General features: G+C 43.1%; 1 protein-coding gene across 1 annotated transcript in view; it reads left to right on the top strand.

The window, feature by feature from the left end:
- Window positions 1–431: 431 nt before the first annotated feature.
- FAM184A (family with sequence similarity 184 member A) overlaps window positions 432–23,352 on the top strand; it is a 167,849-nt gene continuing 144,928 nt past the window's right edge. Inside the window, 1 exon segment of the mRNA XM_037894706.2 lies at window positions 432–1,083. Coding sequence (XP_037750634.1) covers window positions 919–1,083 — 165 coding nt within the window. The 5' untranslated portion in view covers window positions 432–918.

Genomic DNA, 23,352 nt, shown 5'->3' with positions numbered 1-23,352 from the left:
AAATGCTGGGGCAGTTGCACAACTTTTGATCGAGCAGCGGCAGCACCACGCAGAACCACGTGCGACTGTGGGAGATGAAAAAGAACAAGGTGGGAATAGGAAGTGCGCCACCTGCTGCTGGAAGGGGAAGGGAGCAAGTGAGCGAAGAGGTCGAGGAAGGGGGCAGGGGGAGTGGACACGGGGCTTATGCACCTGCTGCTCGGGTACAGCGCGTAGCGCGCGCACCAGCAGCCAGGAAGACCGGGGGGGGGGGCAGTGGAACAGCGGGCGCCCGCCTGCGGCCCAGCGCATATGCACCTGCTTGGGGGGGGAGATAGGAGGGGAGAGTTTTCCAGCTGATACGCATGCGCGTGGCTCCGCTTGCTTCGCACCTGTGGAGGCTCAGACTGACAGGGCCGGGAGTGAGCAGCCGGAAGTGACGACATTGCTCAGCGTAAACAGTGCGGCCGGAGCCTGGTAACCGAGTGGCGGCCGCAGCAACAGTCGCCGGCTCCTCCGCGCGGCCGGGCGGGGCGAAGCGGCAGCTCTGCTTGGGCTGGGCGGGCAGCGGCGGCCGCCGGAGACCCCCAGCTCCCGAGGGTAGCGTTTGTCAGGGGCCCTTTCGGCCACCCCGGCACCGGGCGAGGGAAGCGGCTGCGTGCCCCGCCGCGAGCAGGAGGCGGCACCGGTCGCTGGTGCGCAGATTCTCCCCCGCCCGGGGGCCGCGTCCCCGCCGCCGCCGCCCCGCGCACCTAGCGGAGGGGGCGGATGGTGTGAGGGAGGCGGGACCGGGGCCACGGCCGCGGGGGGGGGGCTGAAGGAGCACGCTCCGCCAGTGACCCCGGCAGCGTGCGCGGTCAGCGCGCCGCGGCATCGCCCCCCTCCCGGTCGCTTTCCTGGAAAGCGGAGCGGGAGGGGTAGCGGGGTCTCGCTGTGAAGATGGCGACCCCCGGGATGAGCTGGCAGCAGCATTACTACGGCAGCGGCGGCTCCTCAGCCAGCGCTGGGAAATTCGTCGCGTCCAGTTCCCAGCCGGGGCTCAGCGTGGAGTACAGCCAGGATCTGCACCTCAAAATGAGCAAGAAAATAGCCCAGCTCACCAAGGTAAGCGTGTCCCCCCTCCCAACTCTCCAACCGTGTCGTGTCTCCTGCTGCGAGCTGCTCTCCGGGTGAAAGGAGGAGATCGCTCAGCGATCTTTCGTCTCCTTCAAGCCCCATTCTTCCGCCTGAGAGGGGCAAAACTGGCTTCAAATTCCCATTTAGATGGAGATCTTCCAGTGATTAAAACCTGGCGGATTAGTCCCTTTTAAAAGCTGCATGCGGATTGGCTGCTTATTGCAGTGTTACCTCAGTTCCCCAGGGTAGAATCCACAATGTGTTTTTCACCGAATAGATAATGGCATTTATACAGGTTTTGACGTCTGTGGAAGGTGAAATCTTAAAGCAAAAGATGACAGCCAGAGAGACAAAAATAGTTTTAGTTCCAAAACATGACATTAAAAATGCGTTTGGAAAGCTATAAAGTGAGTCCATTAAACTGTGCTTGTGTACATAGTTTTTCCTGTATAACTGTCTGGGTTTAGGGAAATTGACACTGACTGACTGGATTTTATATTGATACTCTAAAATTTACAGGGTTTAAAAAAAACCCCTTCATTTGCATAGAGGTGAACAAGCCATTCTAGGTGATTTTTTTTTTTCAAATAAACTTGGAACTAGCTTTGCTTTTTATTAAGAACTTATTTTTAATATCTGTTATTTTGAGTGTCCCTTGACAATGAATTAACTGTTTTAAGTAATGATTTTGGGGGAAGAAGGGAAAATATCAGTTCTGTCTCACTGATTTAACAGCCTTCATGACAGGATCCTAAGCCCTGTAAGAGTATACTGTAGTATGTATACATTTTGTTAAAAGCTGATATTTTAAAGGAACACTGTCAAGATTAGTAGACTGAAGGGTGACAGACTCTACTGTAGTTATGATTTGCATATTCAGAATAACTTTTTACAAATGCATGATTCAATTCTGTAATTTTCCTTGGTTTGAAAAAGAATCACAATTCATAAAACACACAGACAGCTTTGCATGAGGGAAATACACAATGTGTGTTGGAGGGAAAGTAATTGGTAATGAGCCGTTTAAAGCTTCATATAGCTTATATTTTAACAAGAAGTTGAAAAACCTGTAAGTAATAAACATATTAGTATCCTTCAAATATCTGCTAAACTGAAGGAAGAAAACGTTTCATCTCAGTTCAGCTCGTTTGCTGAACAGAAATAAAGAATTTTTTGCAGGAAGTTTATGGTAGTCATGCAGGCCATACCAAATTGTCTGTGTATATAGTTTTTGAATGAAATAAAGGCAAATGCTTACCAGAGTCAGTTAATGTAGACAGCATAGTATGCTACCTCTGTTGGAAAACAAATTATTTTGACAAGTCAGATTTTATTTCTTTTCTAGTTATTGACCTGATTCTTGCTCACATTGACCTCAGTTAGGGAAGGATCAGAGCCTTCCTTAGGAAGAAGAAAAGGAGGACTTGTGGCACCTTAGAGACTAACACATTTATTTGAGCATAAGCTTTCGTAAGCTACAGCTCACTTCATTGGATGCATTCAGCTGTAGGTCACGAAAGCTTATGCTCAAATAAATGTGTTAGTCTCTAAGGTGCCACAAGTCCTCCTTTTTTTTTTTTTTTTGCGAATACAGACTAACATGGCTGCTACTCTGAAACCTTCCTTAGGAAGTTATTTTTCACTCTGTGTGAAATACAGTTCAAACTAGTCAAATAACTGCTATAGTTAAGTTTATTTTCTACATATCTTACTTAAAACTTGAATTGTGGCTTAAAACTAAGATAATACAATAAGTAGTTTTTATCTTTGGTCACCATGTATGAAGAGTGTTCAGGTGACACTTAATTTGGCTTACAACACTTTTAGGAATTTAAGTTGTGGTAGGTATGTGAGAATATTTGTACAGACTAATTCTCATATGTGTACAATTTTAGGTTTATTTCCTTTTCTTATTTCAGTAGTTTGCATAGCGTTTAATTGTTGCCATCAGAAACATATTTCATTTCCATGTTAAAATAATGCATGGCCTTTTGAGTTCCCTGTCATTGGACATATGCTATATATTCTGAAAAAAGAAACGGCATACTTGTGGCACCTTTAGAGACTAACAAATTTATTTGAGGATACAGTTAACTTAGGCTTGAATAAAGACTGGGAGTGGATGGGTCATTACACAAAGTAAAACTATTTCCCCATGCTTATCCCCCGCCCTCCCCCCGTTCCTCAGATGTTCTTGTAAACTACTGGAAATGGCCCACACTGATCATCACTACAGAAGGTGTCGTGTCCCCCCGCCCCCCCCCTCCCCCCCCGCTTTCCTGCTGGTAATAGCTCACCTTACCTGATCACTCTCGTTACAGTGTGTATGGTAACACCCATTGTTTCATGTTCTCTGTGTATATAAATCTCCCCACTGTATTTTCCACTGAATGCATCCGATGAAGTGAGCTGTAGCTCACCAAAGCTTATGCTCAAATAAATTTGTTAGTCTCTAAGTACCCCTTTTCTTTTTGCGGATACAGACTAACACGGCTGCTACCCTGAAACCTATATATTCTGAGGTACTCAAAGCATTGAAGTAGCTCTGCATTCAGGGATTTTGTGCATGTAAATATTCAGAAATGTGGTGTATTCTAGTCTTCGCCCTAATGTCTTTCAGCACAGTAGTTTATCAAAACTAATGCTTCAGTTTATTTTAAGGTTCATCTTGCTGTAAGATGAATCCAATAATACATTACATTGGCACCTTAGAGACTAACACATTTATTTGAGCATAAGCTTTCGTGAGCTACAGCTCACTTTGTGGTAGCAGGATCCACACAGCTAGGTAGTGTGTGGCAAGCTATTGCGCTATAGGTTTACACAGCATAAACCAACTTTCCACATAATCTCTGTATAGGCAAGCGTAACAGCCCTGGTCCTGCAAAGATTTATATGTGGGAACTTTTACAGGTCAGGTGTTCATATTTGTTTGCTGGCAATACTGTGAGGTTCTACTGGCTGCTTTTTTTTTTCCTTTTCCTTTTCTTTTTTCTTTTTTTTTTTTTTTTTTTGGTAATAGAAAGACTCTTGTTCCAGAGTGGAAGTTTTGCAGGGGAGTGAGTTCTAGAGTAAAGGGGTAGCTGTGTTAGTCTGATTTATTCGGGCATAAGCTTTCGTGGGTAAATTAAAAAAAAAACAACAGTTCTTTAGATGCATGAAGTGACTAGAGTAGAGGAACTCACAGAAATTGACGTCACTAGCCCCATGTCACTGGAGTAAACCAGGAGGGCTCACTGCTGGTGTGATAATGTAACAGCTGTGATCAGTTTCTTAGGTAGCAAGGTCCCACACCTTTTAGGGCTGTAGGTCAAAAACACCTTAAACTCCATCCATAAGCTACTTGGCAACCAGTGCAAACTGTGGAACACTGATATTATTATTTTTAGTAGTATTTCAGCACTTTGGAGCTCCAGGTATTGACCAGGACCCCATTATGCTAGGTGCTGTACATCCACAGAACAGACTGTCCTTGCCCCAAAGAGCTTACAATTTAAGTAGTTTTTCCTTAAAGTGAACAGACATATTGAACTGTTGTACGGCTTGCATCTGAGAATATGCGGACATGTTTGTACGTGATTGAAGAATTAAAGAAAGGTCCAAGTGACCTTAAAATTATAAGTTCAAGACAGAGCCATAAAATCATCTTAAATTGTAATCCAGGTGTTCAGGTGCTTTTTAGGGCTAGAACTGCCATGCATACATCAGTACAGGATAACAGTAACTTGTGTTTTTTATTCAGCCTGTTCCAAGCAAACTAATACTTTCTTTTTTCTTTCTCCACAGCAAGCAGAGATTTCATGCTGCTTTGATATTAGGCATGCAGTTGGTCAGATGTACATATGCAATCACATATAATCACAGATTATTTCTTGATGGCATGCTTTAATTTTGTTGTTAGATACTATTTTATCTTCTAAACTGGTACACAGATCTTTTGAAGTGCCTAGAAATAAGGAGCTTAAGCCAAATAGGAAGGACTAAAATTGCTTCAGCCACAATTTACCATAAATCTCCTGCATGTTGTGGGGCAAGGTTTTTTTTGTTTTTAAAAAGAGTTGCATTTGTTACTACTATCTGACCTATATTTTCCCCTTATGTACTTTCAATATTAAGTATTTCAGAATTTTCAAGATATTGGTATGCTAACTTAGAGAAAGCTAACATCTTCAAAAGTGCCTAAGTATAAGATTTTTCAGGGGCAGAACTAGAACCTGGGTCTGCGGGATGACTCTCACCTCCATACTGCTGCCATGGTAGAGCCACATGCATTACCACATAGACCCTCTGGAGATGAGCATCACAGGTAGTACCACCTCAGAAGGTTGGATTGACAATTTCAGTCATGACCTTACTTAAGCTCAGGAGGATTTCAGGATATGTCAGTGCAATGAGGTAGACATCTCCCCCCAGCCAACTGTACCATCATACCTGCATCTTGGCTTACTTTTGGACTTGTGACCACAGCTCGCACCCGTGGCTTTAGTACAGACACGAGTCTGACTTGTGCTTTGCCCCATGACTTGGGTACTTGAATTCTGACTGCAGACGCTGGTTTAGCAGATTGGATCCCACCCCCCTATTATTGGTACTAGGACCCTGACTCCAGGTCCTAAACTCAGGCTATAGCTTTTGGTCTCCTGCCCCTTTTGACACCAGCCCTGATCACTAGGCATGACCACCCTAACTCTGGTCTTGACACTAAGCAGCTTAAAAAGTGCTTAAAAGTGACCTAGAACCTGAAGATGATGTTCTTAATGCAGTGTACTAGTATTTTATTCTTGTGTTTTTTTTCTTAGTCAGGATCAGGGCCCTCATAGGCCTTCTGTAGAGACATAGAAGAAAACAGTTCCTCCCTTGAGGAGCCTGCAATCTAAGAATTGAGTAGTTCTGATAAAGACTTCTGTTAGTAGATTACTGTTTCAGTTGCTTCTTCTCTTTCTCTGGATTTTTTTTACTGCATCATCAGAGTCCTTCCTTTAAATGTGTTAATACCTGAAGCAGGAATCTCAGTGATCTTTATTTTATATTTATCTTATGAATTATGTGCATACCTGTGGATAAAATACTTTAATCTTTCACTATTATGGTTGGAGCTACAAATTGCATTCGGACAAAAACAAAATCCAAATAATTAGCATTAGCTGAGTCACAGGTAGTTTAGTTGGCTGAAACAAGTCGACGAGATAATTGGACGAAAACCATCTGTTTGTACTTCCATGGGGAGAATTTAGTACCGCAGATTTCTTGAAGTGGAAAATTTACAGGTTAATGGGTACCTACCCTGAGATCTGTATTATGTAAACAGAAGTAATTAGCACTGCTTCAGACAAGCTTGTTATTCAAAAATAAACAAAAAAGCATCTGAAGGCCAACTACCAGTTAAAATGGTATGAAAGTTGGTCAACTCTCCCTAAACATTTTAAATTTTCCTATTCTAGGCTTCTTTGTGCTTGGCCCAGTGACTGACGGGAAGTTAAAATATTAGCTAGCAACCAGATCTTTTCATGGAAGAACAGTAAACTCTCTCTTTTCCTAAACAGTTAGAATTCCTTTCTGCGTTTGTCATCAAGACTAAATATTGTCAAAACCTCTTTAGTAACCTTTTTTTCCTTCACTGCCCTGTTGGTGGAAAAAGGGTTAGGATTCAAGAGCCCAAAACTTGATAGTGGCACTAAAGTAGGCTCCTGGAACTTCTTTAATATAGGAAGCATTCCTTTTGGGATTTTTTTGTTGATGGAGCAGGGTTAGTGGAGAAAATTTAGATATTGGTATCCTGATCATTCTGTCCTCAGACCAGTATTTAAATGGTTAGTTTTCTCTGACCTAATAAACTGTTAACCTCAGCACTAAAGTTGTTTTTAAGACGTGGGACGGGTTCGGTCACGGCGACCCCCTTGGGACTTTCACCTGACGTGCTGGAATTACATCTGAGCCCGTTTTCCATGCCAGCCTGGGACTCCAGAACCTTGCCTTGCTGAGCCAGACATGCTAGCCTGTTGCAACACAGACCCAGGCCTGGTCCACGCCCCCAAAGCTGCAGACTTTAACTAAAAATTGCTCAGCAGGTTACTTTCCTCCAGCACCCATTCACCCAGTGGGATCCAAACCCCAAATAAGTCAGTTTTGTTTTGTATAAAGCTTATACAGGGTAAACTCATAAATTGTCCGCCCTCTATAAGACTAATAGAGAGAGATGCACAGCTGTTTGCTCCCCCAGGTGTTAATCACTTACTCTGGGTTTATTAATAAACAAAAGTGATTTTATTAAGTCTAAAAAGTAGGATTTAAATGGTTTCAAGTAATAGACAGAAGAAAGTAAGTCACCAAACAAAATAAAGCAAAAACACGCAAATCTAAGCCTAATATATTTTAGAAACTGATTACAGGTAAAATCTCACCCTCAGAGATGTTCCAATAAGCTTCTCTCACAGACTAGACTTCTTCCTAGTCTGGGCCCATTCCTTTCCCCTGGTGAAGTCCTTGTTAGTTCCAGCAGACATCTTAGGTGGAAAGCAGGGGTGTTCTCATGACTGGCAGCCCTCTTTGTTCTCTTCCACCCCCTTTTACAGCTTTGGCACAAGGCGGGAATCTTTTGTCTCTTTGGGTCCCCACCCCTCTTTCAAAATGGAAAGGCACCAGGTTTAAGATGGATTCCAGTATCAGGTGACATGTTCACATGTCCTGTGAGACCCCAGCCTCCATTCTTCCAGGGCTGGCCTGCACAAACTCAGGAAGGTTTGCAAGTAAACAGACCATTTACAACCAGTTGCCCTAGTCAGTGGGAGCCATCAAGCTTCCGACCACTATTAATGGCCCACACTTTGCATAATTACAGTAGGACCTCAGAGTTATACTTCATATTCCTAGTTTGAGTTACAGGAATGATACATTCATACAAATAGGATGAAGACACTCAGTAGATTATAAGCTTTATAATAATACCTTACAAGAGACCTTATGCGTAACGCATATTCCAGTTACGTTATATTCAGACTCATAAGCACATTTCCATAAAACATTATGGAGTGCAACGTCACAGCATGTTAATCTTTAAGGGTGTCTGGGATAAAGCTGGATTATAAATAGACAATAAGGAAAACCTGTGGGCTCATAAAGAGGTGATCTTAATATTTGTTTCAAATTAGTCAGTTCCCGTAAAGGAACATACGGGTAGAGATTCCTGTTGGTCACCCTTTTACATGTGGAATTCCTATTGAAGTTAGTGATTCTTTGCTAAGAAAGAATGGCAGGCTTTGGTCCAAACATTTCCATAGATATGGTGATATGTTTTTGCCTTTTACCAGTGGTTCGTTCCAGATAAATTCACTGAGCACAGGACATTTGGATATAAAGCTTGACTGCCAGTGGAACCCTTGCAAATCATGAGACTTGACTCTGAGTTTCTGGTAGCTGTAACTTAAATTGTATGCTATATAAACAACGAGAGAACAGGGCTTTGCTAAAAGTGAGGTTAGTCTCTGCGGTGGCCTTTATGAAACATACATTTCATATTCTAAGATTGAAGTTAGAAACTTAAGACTCTACCCAGAAGCAATCTCTAGTTTCTATGACCTTTCCTTTTGTACCTGTCCTTCTGAAAGGTCAAAAGACTGCCTGAATGAAATAATAAATTCTGATTTCTGTCTGTGATTCCAAGTGTGTCAAATACTTCTTCCCTACCTCTCAAGTTAATGCATTAAGAATTAAATATTTAATCTTTGGGAAGGCTTTTCTCTTAGCTGTTCAACAGCCATAAGCATGAGAAAGCTGCTTCATTATTACATGTCCCATGTTAATTCTAAAAATGCTGTTCTGTGACTCTAGATTTTATTTTTTTTTTTTTTTTATAATAAAGATACTACTGGACTTCTGCATAGTATAACACTCACCTGTAAACATTTCTGGAACTGCTGTGCACACACTTGCTGTCCTGTAACTATAAATGTTCCAAAGAGATCATTAGGATGTACCCAGTTGCTGTAATATAGGGTACATACACACACAAGTGGCAGCAAGTCTCAGAGCCCTGGTCAAACTGACTCTAGCTTTCCCTGCAGGGCTAAAAAGAGATGTGTAAATGTTGGGACTTGGGCTGGAGCCCAAGCTGTGAAACTTAGCAAGGAGGGAGGGTCTCAGAGCCCAGTCGTAGTCCAAGCCTCATTGTCTACACTGCTATTTTTAGCCCCACTGTGTGAGCCTGTGTCAGTTGACCCCAGGTCTGAAATTTGCTGTCTTTTTTTGGTGTGTAGATGTACCCATAGTCTCTCTATTCCACTCCAGTGAGACTTCATATGGGTTACTGTGCCCAGGGCTGGACCTTCAGTCGTGGTTAGATATTGACAAACTGCAGGGAGCTCAAAGATACAGAAAAATGCTAAGAGCCATAGGGGTGGAGTGAGTATCATTGCCCAGTAGATAGGTCTCCTGAATCCCAGAATCCAGTTTTGATTTCTGTTCTCAATTCTGCCACTGACGTGCTTGAATTTTGGCAACTCACTTCACTTTTGTATCTTTTTTTTTTTTTTTTTTTTTTTTTCCCCTCCTCCTGCCCTTTTCCTGTCTTGTTTATTTAGATGGCAAGTTTTGGGGGCCAGGACTCACTCACCCTCTATTGTACAGTTCCTCTCTTGGGGCTCTAGGCATTAACAGTATTTGTAATCCATGTCATATCCTTCCTAATGAAACAGACAATCCACACAGAAAGCTAAAATGGGGAAGGGAATAGCTCTCCATTTACTACTACCGTACAGGATGCTTTCTTGTGAGAGTAGATGCCTCATGGTCAAAGCTACCATCTCCCACCTTGCCAGATCATACTTGAGACTTGCAAAGTAGCTTAGTTGTCTGTCAAACTATTATATATTACCAGTACTAATTCTATTCTACTTTGACTCTGTTTGCAGTAATAGCAAGTATTATTGTCTCATTCTCTTCCTTCAATCAAGGAACTAAGACCTATTAAAAGTCTGCTCATATAGGACTAAAAGAGAAACCTCTACTCCTTGGAATGGGAAACCTCCAGATTAGTGTAGTCTGTTTGAAAAATATCTTATAGAATTCTCAAATTGCTGTTTTGTTCAAATTACTATTTTTTTTGTTAATTACTATCCCACTGTAGTTTGGCTTTTGTTAATAGAGTTAACATTTTTCTAAGAGTGTTTTAATTTTTAACTTTTTAAACAAACTTATGTCTGCACCATAGTGTGCATTAAAACTAGCAGTTCAGCATTCCAATATAATCCTAGAATTGCAAGCGAGGGACAAAAATTTGGAGGGTAGGCATTCATAAGAGAACGGATTTGAACATCAATACCACATGGACAAGTCTTGAATAATAAAATGGGAGACTTTAAATGGTTTGATACTATTGCAGAAAGGGCAGTGTTAGTGTCCTTGTTTTCTTGAACACTAAATACAAAACATATTAGAGATTTCCCTGCAGTGTGTGGTGGTTTACATTTCTTTATCAGTATTTTCCAAAGCATGGGGTATGCCCTTCTGAGGGGTGTGAAGGACTAGCAAGGTGTGTCCATGCCCCACCTGCCTTCCCCTTTCACAAGTGTTCTCCAGAGTATCAGCTTTCCTTTTTTCAAGTTGATGTGTAGCTGTTATGGTTGTGAAGAAAACATTTAAAATTTGACCCTGGGTAACCAATTCACTAATGTTTAATCTGGGTTTGCAGAGAGCCTGAAATAATAATTCTGAAATGTGAACTACCCCATTCATTTCAGTGGAAGTTAACTCAGATACCAGTAATACTTTAAATGTTAGTTTAAACTGTTTCATCAAAAAACATCAGAAAGATCTTTTGAAGGTGTACACAATTCTGCACTGCATGATTACTCATTTTTGGTTCCACACTTAGGAGGAGGCAGCAGGTCCTGCCACCATCTTCTGAACACATGCAGTATTCCAGCCCAAAACTTCATAGCAGGGCCATTTAGCATGTCGATGTCTTAATATTACTTGGATGGCAATATCTATTATGATGATTTAAAAAATAATATTGCAAAGTAATGTTATGTTTCACTTTTAGATAACAACTTCTTTAAACATTTGATACCTAAAATTGAATGCCATTTCCTAAACTACAACTAAATTTCACTTTATTGAACTGTAACACACAGTGTTGAAAAAGGGCATGGTTTAATTTCTGGGGGTTCAACTTTCAAAAATTTTGGCTATTCTGCTCTATAATATATGCAATGACAATTTCATTGCAATATACTGAATAAATCATTCTATTTTCTTTCTACTGTGCATTAAAGCCTTTTTTAAAAATGAGAAATTTTGTGTTAAGAGATGTGCTTGGACTTTCTAAGGTAGGATATGCCATATCTATACCTTAGGCCTGGTCTACACAATGGGGTAAGTCCGCCTAAGTTAAGCAACTCCAGCTACATGAATAACACAGCTGGAGTCGATGTAGCTTAGGTCAACTTACTGTGGTGTCTACGCTGCACTGGGTCGACCGGAGAAATTATCCCGTCAACTTACCTTACACTTCTCGTTTCAGTGGAGTACTGGAGTTGACTTTGAGCTCTGGTGTAGACCTGACCTTAGTATCTTACCTTCTTGACAACCTTAACTATAGTTTCTCTTTATTTTAAATTTCCTTAATGATTTGGAGGGGGTCAGGGGGAGTGTGTGTGTGTGTAATGTATGTATGTGTATGTATATAAAAAGTAATGTAAGCAATGAAGACAATATATCTTACCTTGAACTTTTTTGAAGTAAGGTGTATAATGGGCTGCTTGGTTACAGCCTTAATTACAGAATTGCTGGTGAAGGTTCTAATGAAGTCCATGGTTTTGCCTCTGTCCTGCTTGAAACAAGTCATTAAAGGAGCATCAAAAAACCTACTGGATAGAAAAATTAGTGACTTGGCACTAGGTAGCTAAAACAACATGACATTTCTAATGAGAGTCAAATAACTTTTCTGTTAGTGGCTGATGATTCACTTTGGGGAGAGACCGAACAGTTGTTTAGGCTTTCTAAATGCCTTTCAGAGTAAAATACTGTCAATTCTGAAGTCATATTGGGGTAGATCCTGAGCTACTTCTCCCTGCTTGCTGGAAGGACAGCATGGAGAAACATACATTGTTGCTGTTCGTGATCTACTGTATGTGTGGGTAGAGAGAATTGCAGCCTTTGGAGCTTTCATAAGATGTGCAATCAGAAGAATGTCAAATGTAGAAATTAATTATTGAAAAATATGTTTCAGAATTATAGCCAACGTTTGATTGCACTGCTGTGCTGGTTTAATCTAACGCTAACCGATGTGGATTTGCCTCTTTTAATTAACTAGTATTCAGAGAGAGGGAACCCATGTTTTAATATGCAACTTCAGAGGAATCTGTCAGTGTAGATTTAGTATGCCTTTTTGAACTGTAGAGACTGTCTTTTATTTAGTTCATGTGGGAGAACATACAAAGCAGAGGTGATGCATAATGCAAGGTGTTCAGTTTTGTCTATCAAACTGGCTGCTTAGTTTGGCAACTTTAAAATCCCTAGAGGCTCATCAAATTAAAAAGGGATCTGTTATGACAGCTGGATGTAGTAGCCAGAAAGTGGTCATAAGTCTTGAACGTCACATTGTGGGCACAATTTCACAGTACTGATTTATAGAACAGCTTTGTTTTACTTTGTCTGCAGAAGTGGTGGTCATCTTAGTCTGGTACTCAAGTGTAGCACGATGCCACTGGACTGGCTGACAGCAGCAGGTATTTAACCAGGACCTCAGGATCTGTAAGCATTAGCTGCTTCTGCCTGAGCTAAAGAATCCATGTTCTGTAACTCAAAGGCTATAGGACAGTGTTTCCCAAAGTGTGGTATGCGAAAGGGTTTCAAGGGGTACGTGGCAAAATTTTTTATTTTACTTTATTATAGTTTTTTTTAGCAGCAGAAAACAATTCACTAAAATTTAATACATAAGAATGGTGTACACTTGTACAGTAGAAATACACACAAGTTTACATTGTAACTAATATGATAACGCATCCAGTAACATCTAATAGCACAGCAGAGCCGACGCAAACTGCACACGCGCGTTACAGTGGCTCGGGCAATATACTTGCCTTTGTGGCATGTGCAGAAGTCATACTGACGGATAAAAGTGAATAACTACTCATAGTAATCTAAAGATCGTAGCAAGTACAAACTTGGTGTATATTAATATACAGTATTTGTCTTGTTTTTGTTAAACCCATTTACAATGGATTGCTGGCTAAAAGCGGGAAGTTTGAAATGTACAAAAGAAAATTATGAAGGAAATACGAATGTTAGTGACGATTATGCTGAAAAATGAAGTGATATGGCTACATCAGACAATTGTGACAACAAAATTAGTGAACCATCTGTAAGTTTATTGAACGTATCAGCTGCAAAGAAAATGAAAAAAGCCCGCAAATATGTTGAAGAATATCTTAAACTGGGATTTTCGTGGACTGGAGATGAGGTGGAGCCTGTTCCATTATGTGTGATTTGTTACGAGACTCTCACAAATGAAAGTATGAAATCATCCAACCTAAAATGCCATTTCGATAGCAAACATAAAGAATATGAGGGAAAACCTGTAGAATTCTTCGAAAATAGGCACAAAGATCTCCAAAAGTGCCAGAAAACAATTCGTAATGTGATGGGAGGTGAAAATATGAGAGCTTTGGAAGCTTCATATAGTGTGGCGTACTTAATTGCAAAGTCCAGAGCTGCTGAAGTGATTGGCGAGACATTAGTAAAACCTGCAGCCAAAGTAACGGTGCAAGTGATGATTGGAGACAAGGCTAGCAAAGCTATAGATTGTGTCTCCCTCTCAAATAACACTGTTCATCGTAGAATCACAGATTTGGCCGAAAACGTAAAGCAGCAATTGTCAAGAGTACAAAAGAGTCGCTACTATGCACTGCAAGCGGATGAATTCACTGATGTTGTGAATTTAGCTAATCTTTTGTTGTTTGTCAGATAAGAGCTGAATAATTAAGTCCACGATGATATTTTGTTCTGCCAACCTATGCCAACGCATACAACTGGAGAAGCTATTTTTAAAGTTATTGATGACTTTATCAAAAACAATTACTTGGATTGTTGGAAGTACAATTGTGTTGGAATAAGCACAGATGGCACCCGAGCGATGATTGGTTTGAAGAAAGGAGTTGTTGCACATATTCAGGCTGTTGTGCCAGAAGCAAAATTGACTCATTGTTGCATTCACAGGGAAGCATTCTCCACCCAGAAAATGCAGGCAGATCTAAAGCAAGAACTGGATGAAGCTGTGAAAATAATCAATTTTGTGAAAGGCCGCCCTCTGAACGCCCGGCTATTTTCTCAGGTTTGTGATAAGATGGGCAGTGATTACACACAACTCCTATTTCACGCTGAAGTGTGTTGGCTTTCGTATGTAAAAGTTCTGAATTGCCTGTTTGAGCTGCGAGAAGAACTGCAAGGGTTTTTTGTTTTTGTTTTTTTTTTTAGATGAAACCTTTAACCTGCGAGACCGTATACACGACTGGAAATGGCTGTGCAAGCTAGCATATATTGCAGATATCTTTGCTCATTTAAACAACCTCAGTCTATCCTTGCAAGGGAAACTCATATTCATATTCCACGTTCAAGACAAAGTGAGCGCCATGGTTGCGAAATTGAAACTGTGGCATAAACGTCTTAGTCGTCATGACCTGGATTCCTTTCCATCTCTTCATGACTTAGTAATAAACTCGACTAATGAACTTGATAGTGATGTGTTGCAAACCATGAGGCAGCATTTGGAAAGCTTGCAGAAAGATCTTCGTAAGTATTTCCCTGAACCGGATGGCACCTTTGAATGGATAAGGAACGCTTTAATCATCAATGTTTAAACTTTGCCAAATAACTTCTCTGCTTCAGAAGAACAGCCTTGGAGCTGGATTCAAGTAGCTCCCTGAAAACAAAATTTGAGCAAAATACACTGAAGTCATTTCGGTTGGGGGTTAGCTCTGAATATCCAGCTCTATCGGACAAAGCTGTCAAGTATCTTCTGCCCTTTCCCACCTCATATTTGTGCGAGATCGGTTTATCTGCGCTGGTTGGCATCAAAACAAAAAAAGAAATGGTCTTATTGACATGGAGCCCTGTCTTTGTCTTAAGATCACAAACATCGAGCCAGATATCCCCGTGATAGTGTCTGGTCAAAAGCAATGCCATCCCTCGCACTGAATAGTTAGTACTGAAAATTTTTCAATACTGAAATAGCACTAGTTTTAATACTTTCTTCACTAACCTAACCAAACCAGCATATTTTAATTTCAGAATGATGTGAATTCATCATATATACATTGTTGATTCACTTCTATTTAAATTATTTCTAGTACTATTTCTATGTAACTATTATTTCTATTAAATTTTTTGTTTCAACTGTACGTATTGTAATTTTGTATTTATTTCTAATAAACATTTAATCCAGAATGAAACAAATTAGGAGTGTTATAAAAATGTGCCTCCCCCCGCCCGCCTCAAAAAATTATCTTCACCAGAGAAGGGGTACACCAGGAAGACAGATGTCTCAAAAGAGGTATGCAACTGTTGTAAGTTTGGGAAACACTGCTATAGAAGATTGATAAACCTCAGTGCATGGACTGCCCACAAGAGGGGGACAAGGTATTTGTGTGATTGTGGACTACATGATGTAGATCAGTGGTTCTTAAACTAGGGCCGCTGCTTGTTCAGGGAAAGCCCCGGGCAGGCTGGGCCGGTTTGTTTACCTGCCGCGTCTGCAGGTTCGGCTGATTGTGGCTCCCACTGGCTGCGGTTCACTGCTCCAGTCCAAGGGGGCTGCGGGAAGCGGCATGGGCCGAGGGATGTTCTGGCTGCCCTGGGGGAAAAAAAAGAACAAAATTCTTTTTTTCCAGGCTTGATTAAGTCTAGCTAAGTTCCCTTTCCATGACCTCTATAAAGCATGTTCTGCTAGTCCCTATTGCTGCTTTCAATACAGATACCCACTTTTATGATCTGTGTGCTATAATAACCAACAGTTCACAAGGTAAATCCAAGAAGTAGTGGAATTCTCATCTTGCTTGCCAAATTTACACTCCCACCCTGAAACCCTGCTCCTCTTTATGTAGTGTTACCATCTCTGGCCTGGTCTGCACTGCAAAGTTAGGTCAACCTAAATCAATTTGTGTTGATGTAGTTTTGCATGTGTCTGCACCTAAATTTGACTCTCAGCAATGTAAGCATCCCATTTCATTGATGCAATAACACCAACTGCCTGAATGACACAGCCGTTTTCGATTGACTTTCATTGACATAGTGTAAGTGTAGACAACCTGTGTTGACCCTAACAGTCCTCCAGCAGTTGTCCCACAATGCCCCTGTCCCCTCTACAGTAGTTCAAGTCACAGTTTTGAACTCCACTACCCAGGGATCAAACACTGGAAGCCTGCCCCCTTTAAAACCTGCAGCATGTTTTTGAAATGCTTTTTCATGATTATCCACCTTTGCAAGCATCTGACCACGCCGGTTTCTTGCACAGAGAGCTACTAGATGTGCTCCTGCCTGCAGAACGAAGGAAGTCATGGATTTCTGCTGGCTTTGGGGAGAAGAGGCTGTATAAACTCAACTAAGGAGCAGCTGATGAAATACAGATATCTATGTGCAGATTGCACAGGGGGTGATAAAACTGGGGTACAACAGGAATGATCAGCAATGCCATAAGAAAGTGAAGGAACTTCGGCAGGCATATCAGAAGGCAAGGGAGGGCAACAAAAAATCTGGGGCTGCTCCCGCAGACTTGCTGCTTCTACAACAAACTGCATGGCATAATTGGTGGGACCCCACCAGGACTCTGAGTGTGACTGTGGATACTTTTGTGAGAGCCTGGCGTAGAGTCCCATGCAGTTCACTGTTTTTGTGTTTGTGGGAGGGATTATGGGGAGCAGGAATGGGGATCGGGGGAGACTTAAACCATGTGGTGAGCCAGGAGCTATTTAAAACTTCACCAGAGTCAAGCCAGGCCTGTGAGCCAAGCGCAGATGAGCCGTCGTGACGAAGGTGAAGGGAGTTCAGGTAAGTGTATACATTATTCCTCATAAACATTTATTTTTTTGTTGCCCAAAATCTTCTCTTTTTCCTTCCCTTTCCCCCAGCTTTCTTTGCTATTTAAAAATAGCTCCCATCCCATGTGTTTAGAGAACAAAGCTATCAACTTTTGATGCCTCATTTTACAGATAAAATATTACAAAAATTAAAAAATGTTGTGACTGTAAAGTTATTGCTATATCTGTTTTAATCAATAGCCTCTGCCTTGGTGGTCTTGAGATGTGCCCCCTCCATGCTTACTGAATGTATGGCCCTGATCAGGTGAAGAAGGAAGCACACCATGGAAGATGATATGTTTGGCAATATTGTCCAGTTCTGTACAGCTGCTTCCCGTGAACATGAGGATTAGAGGGGCTGAATGTCCAAGACTAAGGTGAAAGACCAAGACCGGAGAGAGTGTTTGCTGCAGGGACAGAGACAAAGGGGCAGAGGTGCACCAAGAGAAGAGCAGAAGAGCACCAAGCCATTATGGTTTTGCTCAGGCAACACACACAGTAGCTCAGTGTTCTGCAGTGTGCCCAAAGGCCCCAGATACAACAGCTTTTCCAATCGCTTTAAAACACCATGGTCCTGCTCCATGTACCCTCCAACATAACAGGTGACAGCATAGCATGAACCTTTACCCTTACCACTCCACATTAGGGGAGAACAACGAGAACCATGACTTCTTACTCTGACATGTGATAACCACAGAATCGGCCACTAATCAGTCTTTTGTAACCTGAATGAAACATTGTAATGTTTTTAATATGTAAATGTTTTTACATGATTTTTACAGTGCTGCTCAAATCTTTTTATACATGTATTTTCACTTTAACTTTGTTCCCTCTTTGCAAGCAGGGTTTTTTTTTTTTAAACTCCAGAGTTTTAGTTTACACCAAGTATAAATGTATTGTTATAAAATTCTTAATGGGAGTCAGTCACCCACCTATATTTAAGCTCTGTGCACAAGAAGGCATGCCAATTCACAAAAGCATCATACAACACTATTATGGTTGATGGTTAAAGGTATCTTTAAGGCTTCCCTCAGCCATATAGCTTCACAGTTGGCTTTTGTAATAGCTCTTGTGTCTGGCTCTTCAAATTAAGCAGACACCCTTCCGGTAACCTTAGTGCTGTGCTCTCTGCGCTGGTTCCCTCCCCAGTATGAGAATCTAAACTTGAGGTTCAGAGTCCTCTATGAGATTGGATCAAGCTACCTGACCAGTTGTCACTTCTTCCACACCTGTTAGCTTCCATGACGTCTGCATTCTATGTGAAACTTGAAAATTCCCACTGAAGAACCTTGTGTTTAGGAGACTGGACTTTCATATCAGCTGGACCTGAACTGTAGAACTCATTTGTATAAAAGAGAACATCCACAAAACTCCCACTTTTACAACTAAATGTAAGTCATTTGGTTGACATAATTTTCTTTTGAAAAAGTCTCAAAAGACAACATGTCTGCTTATATGGACAAGCAAATTGACACTCTAAAATATCAGGTTTCAGAGTGGTAGCCGTGTTAGTCTCTAAGGTGCCACAAGGACTCTTCGTTGTTTTTGCTGATACAGACTAACAAATTTATTTGGGCATAAGCTTTCATGGGCTAGAACCCACTTCATCATCAGGTGCATGGAGTGAAAAATACAGGAGCAGGTATAAATACATGAAAAGATGTGAGTTGCATGACCAAGTGTGAGGTCAGTCTAACAAGACCATCAATTAACAGCAGGATACCAAGGGAGAAAAAGATAACTTTTGAAGTGGTAACGAGTGGCCCATTTCAGACAGTTGACAAGACAGTTTGAGTAACAGTAGGGAGAAATTACCAAGGTTTCAACAATTTCCACCCCACCATCAACCTCAGCCTGGACCAGTCCACACAAGCGGTCCACTTCCTAGACACTACAGCGCTAATAAGAGATGGTCACATAAACACCACATTATACCAGAAACCTATTGACCGCTATACTTACCTACATGCGTCCAGCTTTCATCCAGACCACATCACGCGATCCATTGTCTACAGCAAAGCTCTACAATACAACCGCATTTGCTCCGATCCCTCAGACAGAGACAAACACCTACAGGATCTCTATCAATTGTTCTTAAAACTACAATAACCACCTGGTAAGCGAAGAAACAGATTGACAGAGCCAGAAGGGTACCCAGAAGCCACCTACTACAAGAGAGGCCCAACAAAGAAAGTAACAGAACACCACGAGCCGTCACCTGCAGCCCCCAACTAAAACCTCTCCAGCTTATCATCAAGGATCACAGCCTATCCTGAAGGACGATCCCTCGCTCTCACAGACCCTGGGGAACAGGCCAGTCCTCACTTACAAACAGTCTCCCAACCTGAAGCAAATACTCACCAGCAACTACACCCCACACAAAAACACCAAGCCAGGAACCAAACCCTGCAACAAACCCCAGAGTGCTAACTCTGTCCACATATGTATTCGAGGGACACCATCATAGGACCTAACCACATCAGCCACACCATCAGAGGCTCATTCACCTGCACATCTTCCAATGTGATATGCCAGCAATGCCCCTCTGCCATGTACATTGGCCAAATCAGTCAGTCTCTATGCAAAAGAATAAATGGACATACATCTGACATCAGGAACCATAACATTCAGAAACCAGTAGAACACTTCACTCTCCTTGGTCACTCAATAATAGACTTAAAAGTGGCAATTCTTCAAAAAAAAAAAAAAAAAAAAAAACACTTCAAGAACAGTCTCCAAAGTGAAACTGCAGAACTGGAATTAATTTGCAAACTGAACACCATCAGATTAGGCCTGAATAAAGACTGGGAGTGGTTGGGTCATTACAAAACCTAAACCTAATTTCCCCAATACTAATTTTCCCCTACTGTTACTCACCATTTTGTCAACTGTCCTCCGCAGTGGTAGCAACTGGCTCAATGGCCCTTCTGGACACTGGGCCTACCACCAAACCTGTCGGTGGCTTCGGAGGCTCGAGTCCTTCCATCATTGACTCCGTCTGCAAGGGCAGGAGATGGGTATGCAGGTCGTCACTGAGACCACTGCGGGACCCAGTACAGGGGCTGGTACCAAGGTGGGTGAGGGCTCGGGAACCAGCACCACCCTGGCACCTCACAAGTCGTTTCAACGCAGGGGGATCCCTAGAAACCAGAGGGGGAGGAAGACCCGTTGCCCCCACAGGCATCATCCTCATCCTCCCTGCATTAAGTGGTGGTGGACACTTCCACCACACTGCCTGCTATGGACAGCAGAGCACACCAGGAGCTGCTCAGTAGGATGGCTCAAAACCTAAACATGCAGGCAGAGGTGGTCTCAGAGGAGACAGACCCTATAGTGGACATTCTGGTCGCTGAAGGCCCTTCAAGGGTGGTTTTGCCCCTCATTAAAACTATCCAGAACACCACTAAGGTGCTGTGCTGAACACCTGTCTCTTTTTTCCCCCCAGGGTGAAAGGAGTAGAGAGGAAATATTTTGTGCCATCCAAGACGTACGAGCATTTGTTTACCACTCTCAATCGGGTACTCTGGTGGTGAGGGTGGCCAACCAGAAAGAAAGACAGGGACAACTGGGGCTGACCCCTAAGTCCAGAGTGGTGAAGAAGCTGGATCTCTTTGGTAGGAAGGTGTATTCTACCAGGGGGCTCCAGTTTTGCATTGCCAACTAGCAGACAGTCCTTAGCTGTTTAACTTGTTTAAGTTCCAGGAACTTTTACCGGAGGATTCCCGCTCCAAATTTGTGGCTGTCCTGGAGGAGGGCAAGGTAGTTGCGAGGACCTCCTTACTGGCCTCCCTAGACTCGGCGACTTGGTCCATGGCAACTGAGATGGAGCCAGGAGACGCAGCTCATTGCTTCAAGTCTTAGGACTCCTGCACAAAGTCGAAAACACTATCCAGAACTTGCCTTTTGACTGTCCAGGACTCTTTTCAGAGCAAACACACTAGGCTCCACAGCCTGAAGGACTTACGGGCAACCCTTAAGTTCCTGAGGCTTCATACGCCAGCCTCCCAGAGAAAGCCCTTCAAGCCACAACCGACCCCTTGCTTCTATTCAATTCCTCCCAGGACTATAACAGGAAGTGGGGCAGGAGTAACAGGCGGAGGCCCCCCAGTCCTCCTCTAGTCAGGGTCGGGGTGCAGCAAAGCAGCCCTCAGCCTCTAAACCAAACTTTTGAAGGTGCGCCCGGGGCAGCGCACCAGTTCAATTCCCGGTTCCTTCCCCTCCCTTTGTGAGTCGTCTATCCCACGTCTACCATGCCTGGGCTCAAATCACCTCAGACCAGTGGGTCTTGAGCATGGTAGAATTGGGATATTCTCTCCAATTCTGTTCCCACCACCTTCCCCATCCCTCTTCAGGGACCTTTCTCACGAGCAACTTCTAGTGCAGGAGGTGCAAACGCTCCTACAACTCAGGGCGGTGGAGGAGGTCCCTCCAGAGTTATAGAGCAGTGGGTTCTAGTCCTGATATTTCCTAATCCTCAAGGCCCACAGTGGGCCCAAGCCTATTTTAGACCTGTGAAACCTAAACACATTCATGAAGTTAAAGTTCCACAAGGTCTCCCTAGCTTCCATTGTTCCCTCCCTGGATCCGGGGGACTGGTACGCTGCCCTCAACTTGAAGGACTCATACTTTCATATGTCCATAATTCCATCCCACAGATGGTTCCTCTGTTTCATGGTCAGCAACACACACTATCAGTTTACGATCCTTTTGGTGGCCCCTCGGGTGTTCACCAAGTGCATGGGGGTCATGGCAGCCTTCCTATGGAAGCAGCAAGTGCAAGTATTTCTGTTCCTAGACAACTGGCTAATCAGGGGCCGATCCTGGGCCCAAGTGGAGTACCACGTGAGCCTGGTGCAGATGATATTCCACAGGCTCAGCCTCATTCTGAACGTGGCAAAGTCAACCATAACCCCACTCAAAGGACAGAATTAATTGGAGCTCTCCTGGACTCCAGTCAGGCCAGAGCATTCCTCCCGGAATCTCGCTTCCTCGCCAGGAGCACCATCATAGAGGATCTCGGATGATTCCCCACTGCTATAGTGTGGAATTGCCTGAAACTGCTCGGGCATATGGTTGATATGTGATATAGCATGCTAGGCTGCGGCTCCAACCCCTTCAGGCTTGGCTAGCCCAAGTGTACAGGCCGAACCGAGGCCGCCTAGACAAACTGGTCACACTAGCTCCTTGAGTCCCTCCTGTGGTGGCTTCACCCGCATGCAGTATGTGCAGGAATACTCTTCTCCAGATATCCGCTTTCGCTGTCCCTAGTCACAGATGCGTCTGGTATAAGGGGCGCACCCAGGAAGGCTCAGGACTCAAGGTCTTTGGTCCCAGGCAGAACTTTCACTGCACATCAACGTCAGGGAGCTGTGTGTGATTTGCCTCACTTGCCAGACGTTTCAAACACATCTGCCCTGTAGATGGGTTTGAATCAGTATTGACCGACAATACCATAGTGATGTTCTGTATAAACAGAGTGGTGCTCGCTCTTCTCCCCTGTGTTAGGAAGCCCTCAGCCTGTGGGACCTCTACATCGCCCACTCAATACACTTGGAGGCATTGTACCTTCCGGGCTCACAGAACGAACTGGCCGATCACCTCAGCAGATTCTTTCACAGCCATGAGTGGTCTCCCCTGGATGTCACGATCAACATCTTCCAAAGGTGGACATTTCCCCAGATAGACCTGTTCGTGACAGGGCACAATGGGAAGTGTCAGCAATTCTGCTCCTTCCTGAATCACAGCCTGGGCTCACTTGGGGACGTCTTTCTCCTTCCTTGGAAGGGGCACTTGCTGTATGCATTCCCGCCTTTCCCGCCCCTCCTCAAGGTCCGAGAAGAGGAAGCACCAATAATCTTGATAGCACCAGTGTGGCCACATCAGCACTGATTCAGCACACTGCTAGACCTGTCGGTGGACACGTCTATAACTCTGCCCCTCGTCCCGGACTTGATCATGCAGGACCACAGCCACCTCCAGCATTCCAGTTTGGAGTCTCTCCACCTCACGGCATGGAAACTCCATGGCTAAACATGCTCTGTACTTTATCTTTCTTGGAAGATGGCGTTCCTAGTGGCTATAACTTCGGCCAGGAGGGTGTCTAAGCTCCCTTATACTGTCTTCAATAAAGACAAGGTGCAGTTGCAGCCAAACCTAGTTTTCCTTCTGAAGGTGGTTTTGCAGTTTC

The sequence above is a fragment of the Chelonia mydas genome, chromosome 3 (assembly GCF_015237465.2).
Source record: "Chelonia mydas isolate rCheMyd1 chromosome 3, rCheMyd1.pri.v2, whole genome shotgun sequence".
NCBI lineage: Eukaryota > Metazoa > Chordata > Testudines > Cheloniidae > Chelonia > Chelonia mydas.
Note: the sequence above shows the minus strand (reverse complement) of the source record. Positions and strands in the feature narration are given on the sequence as shown.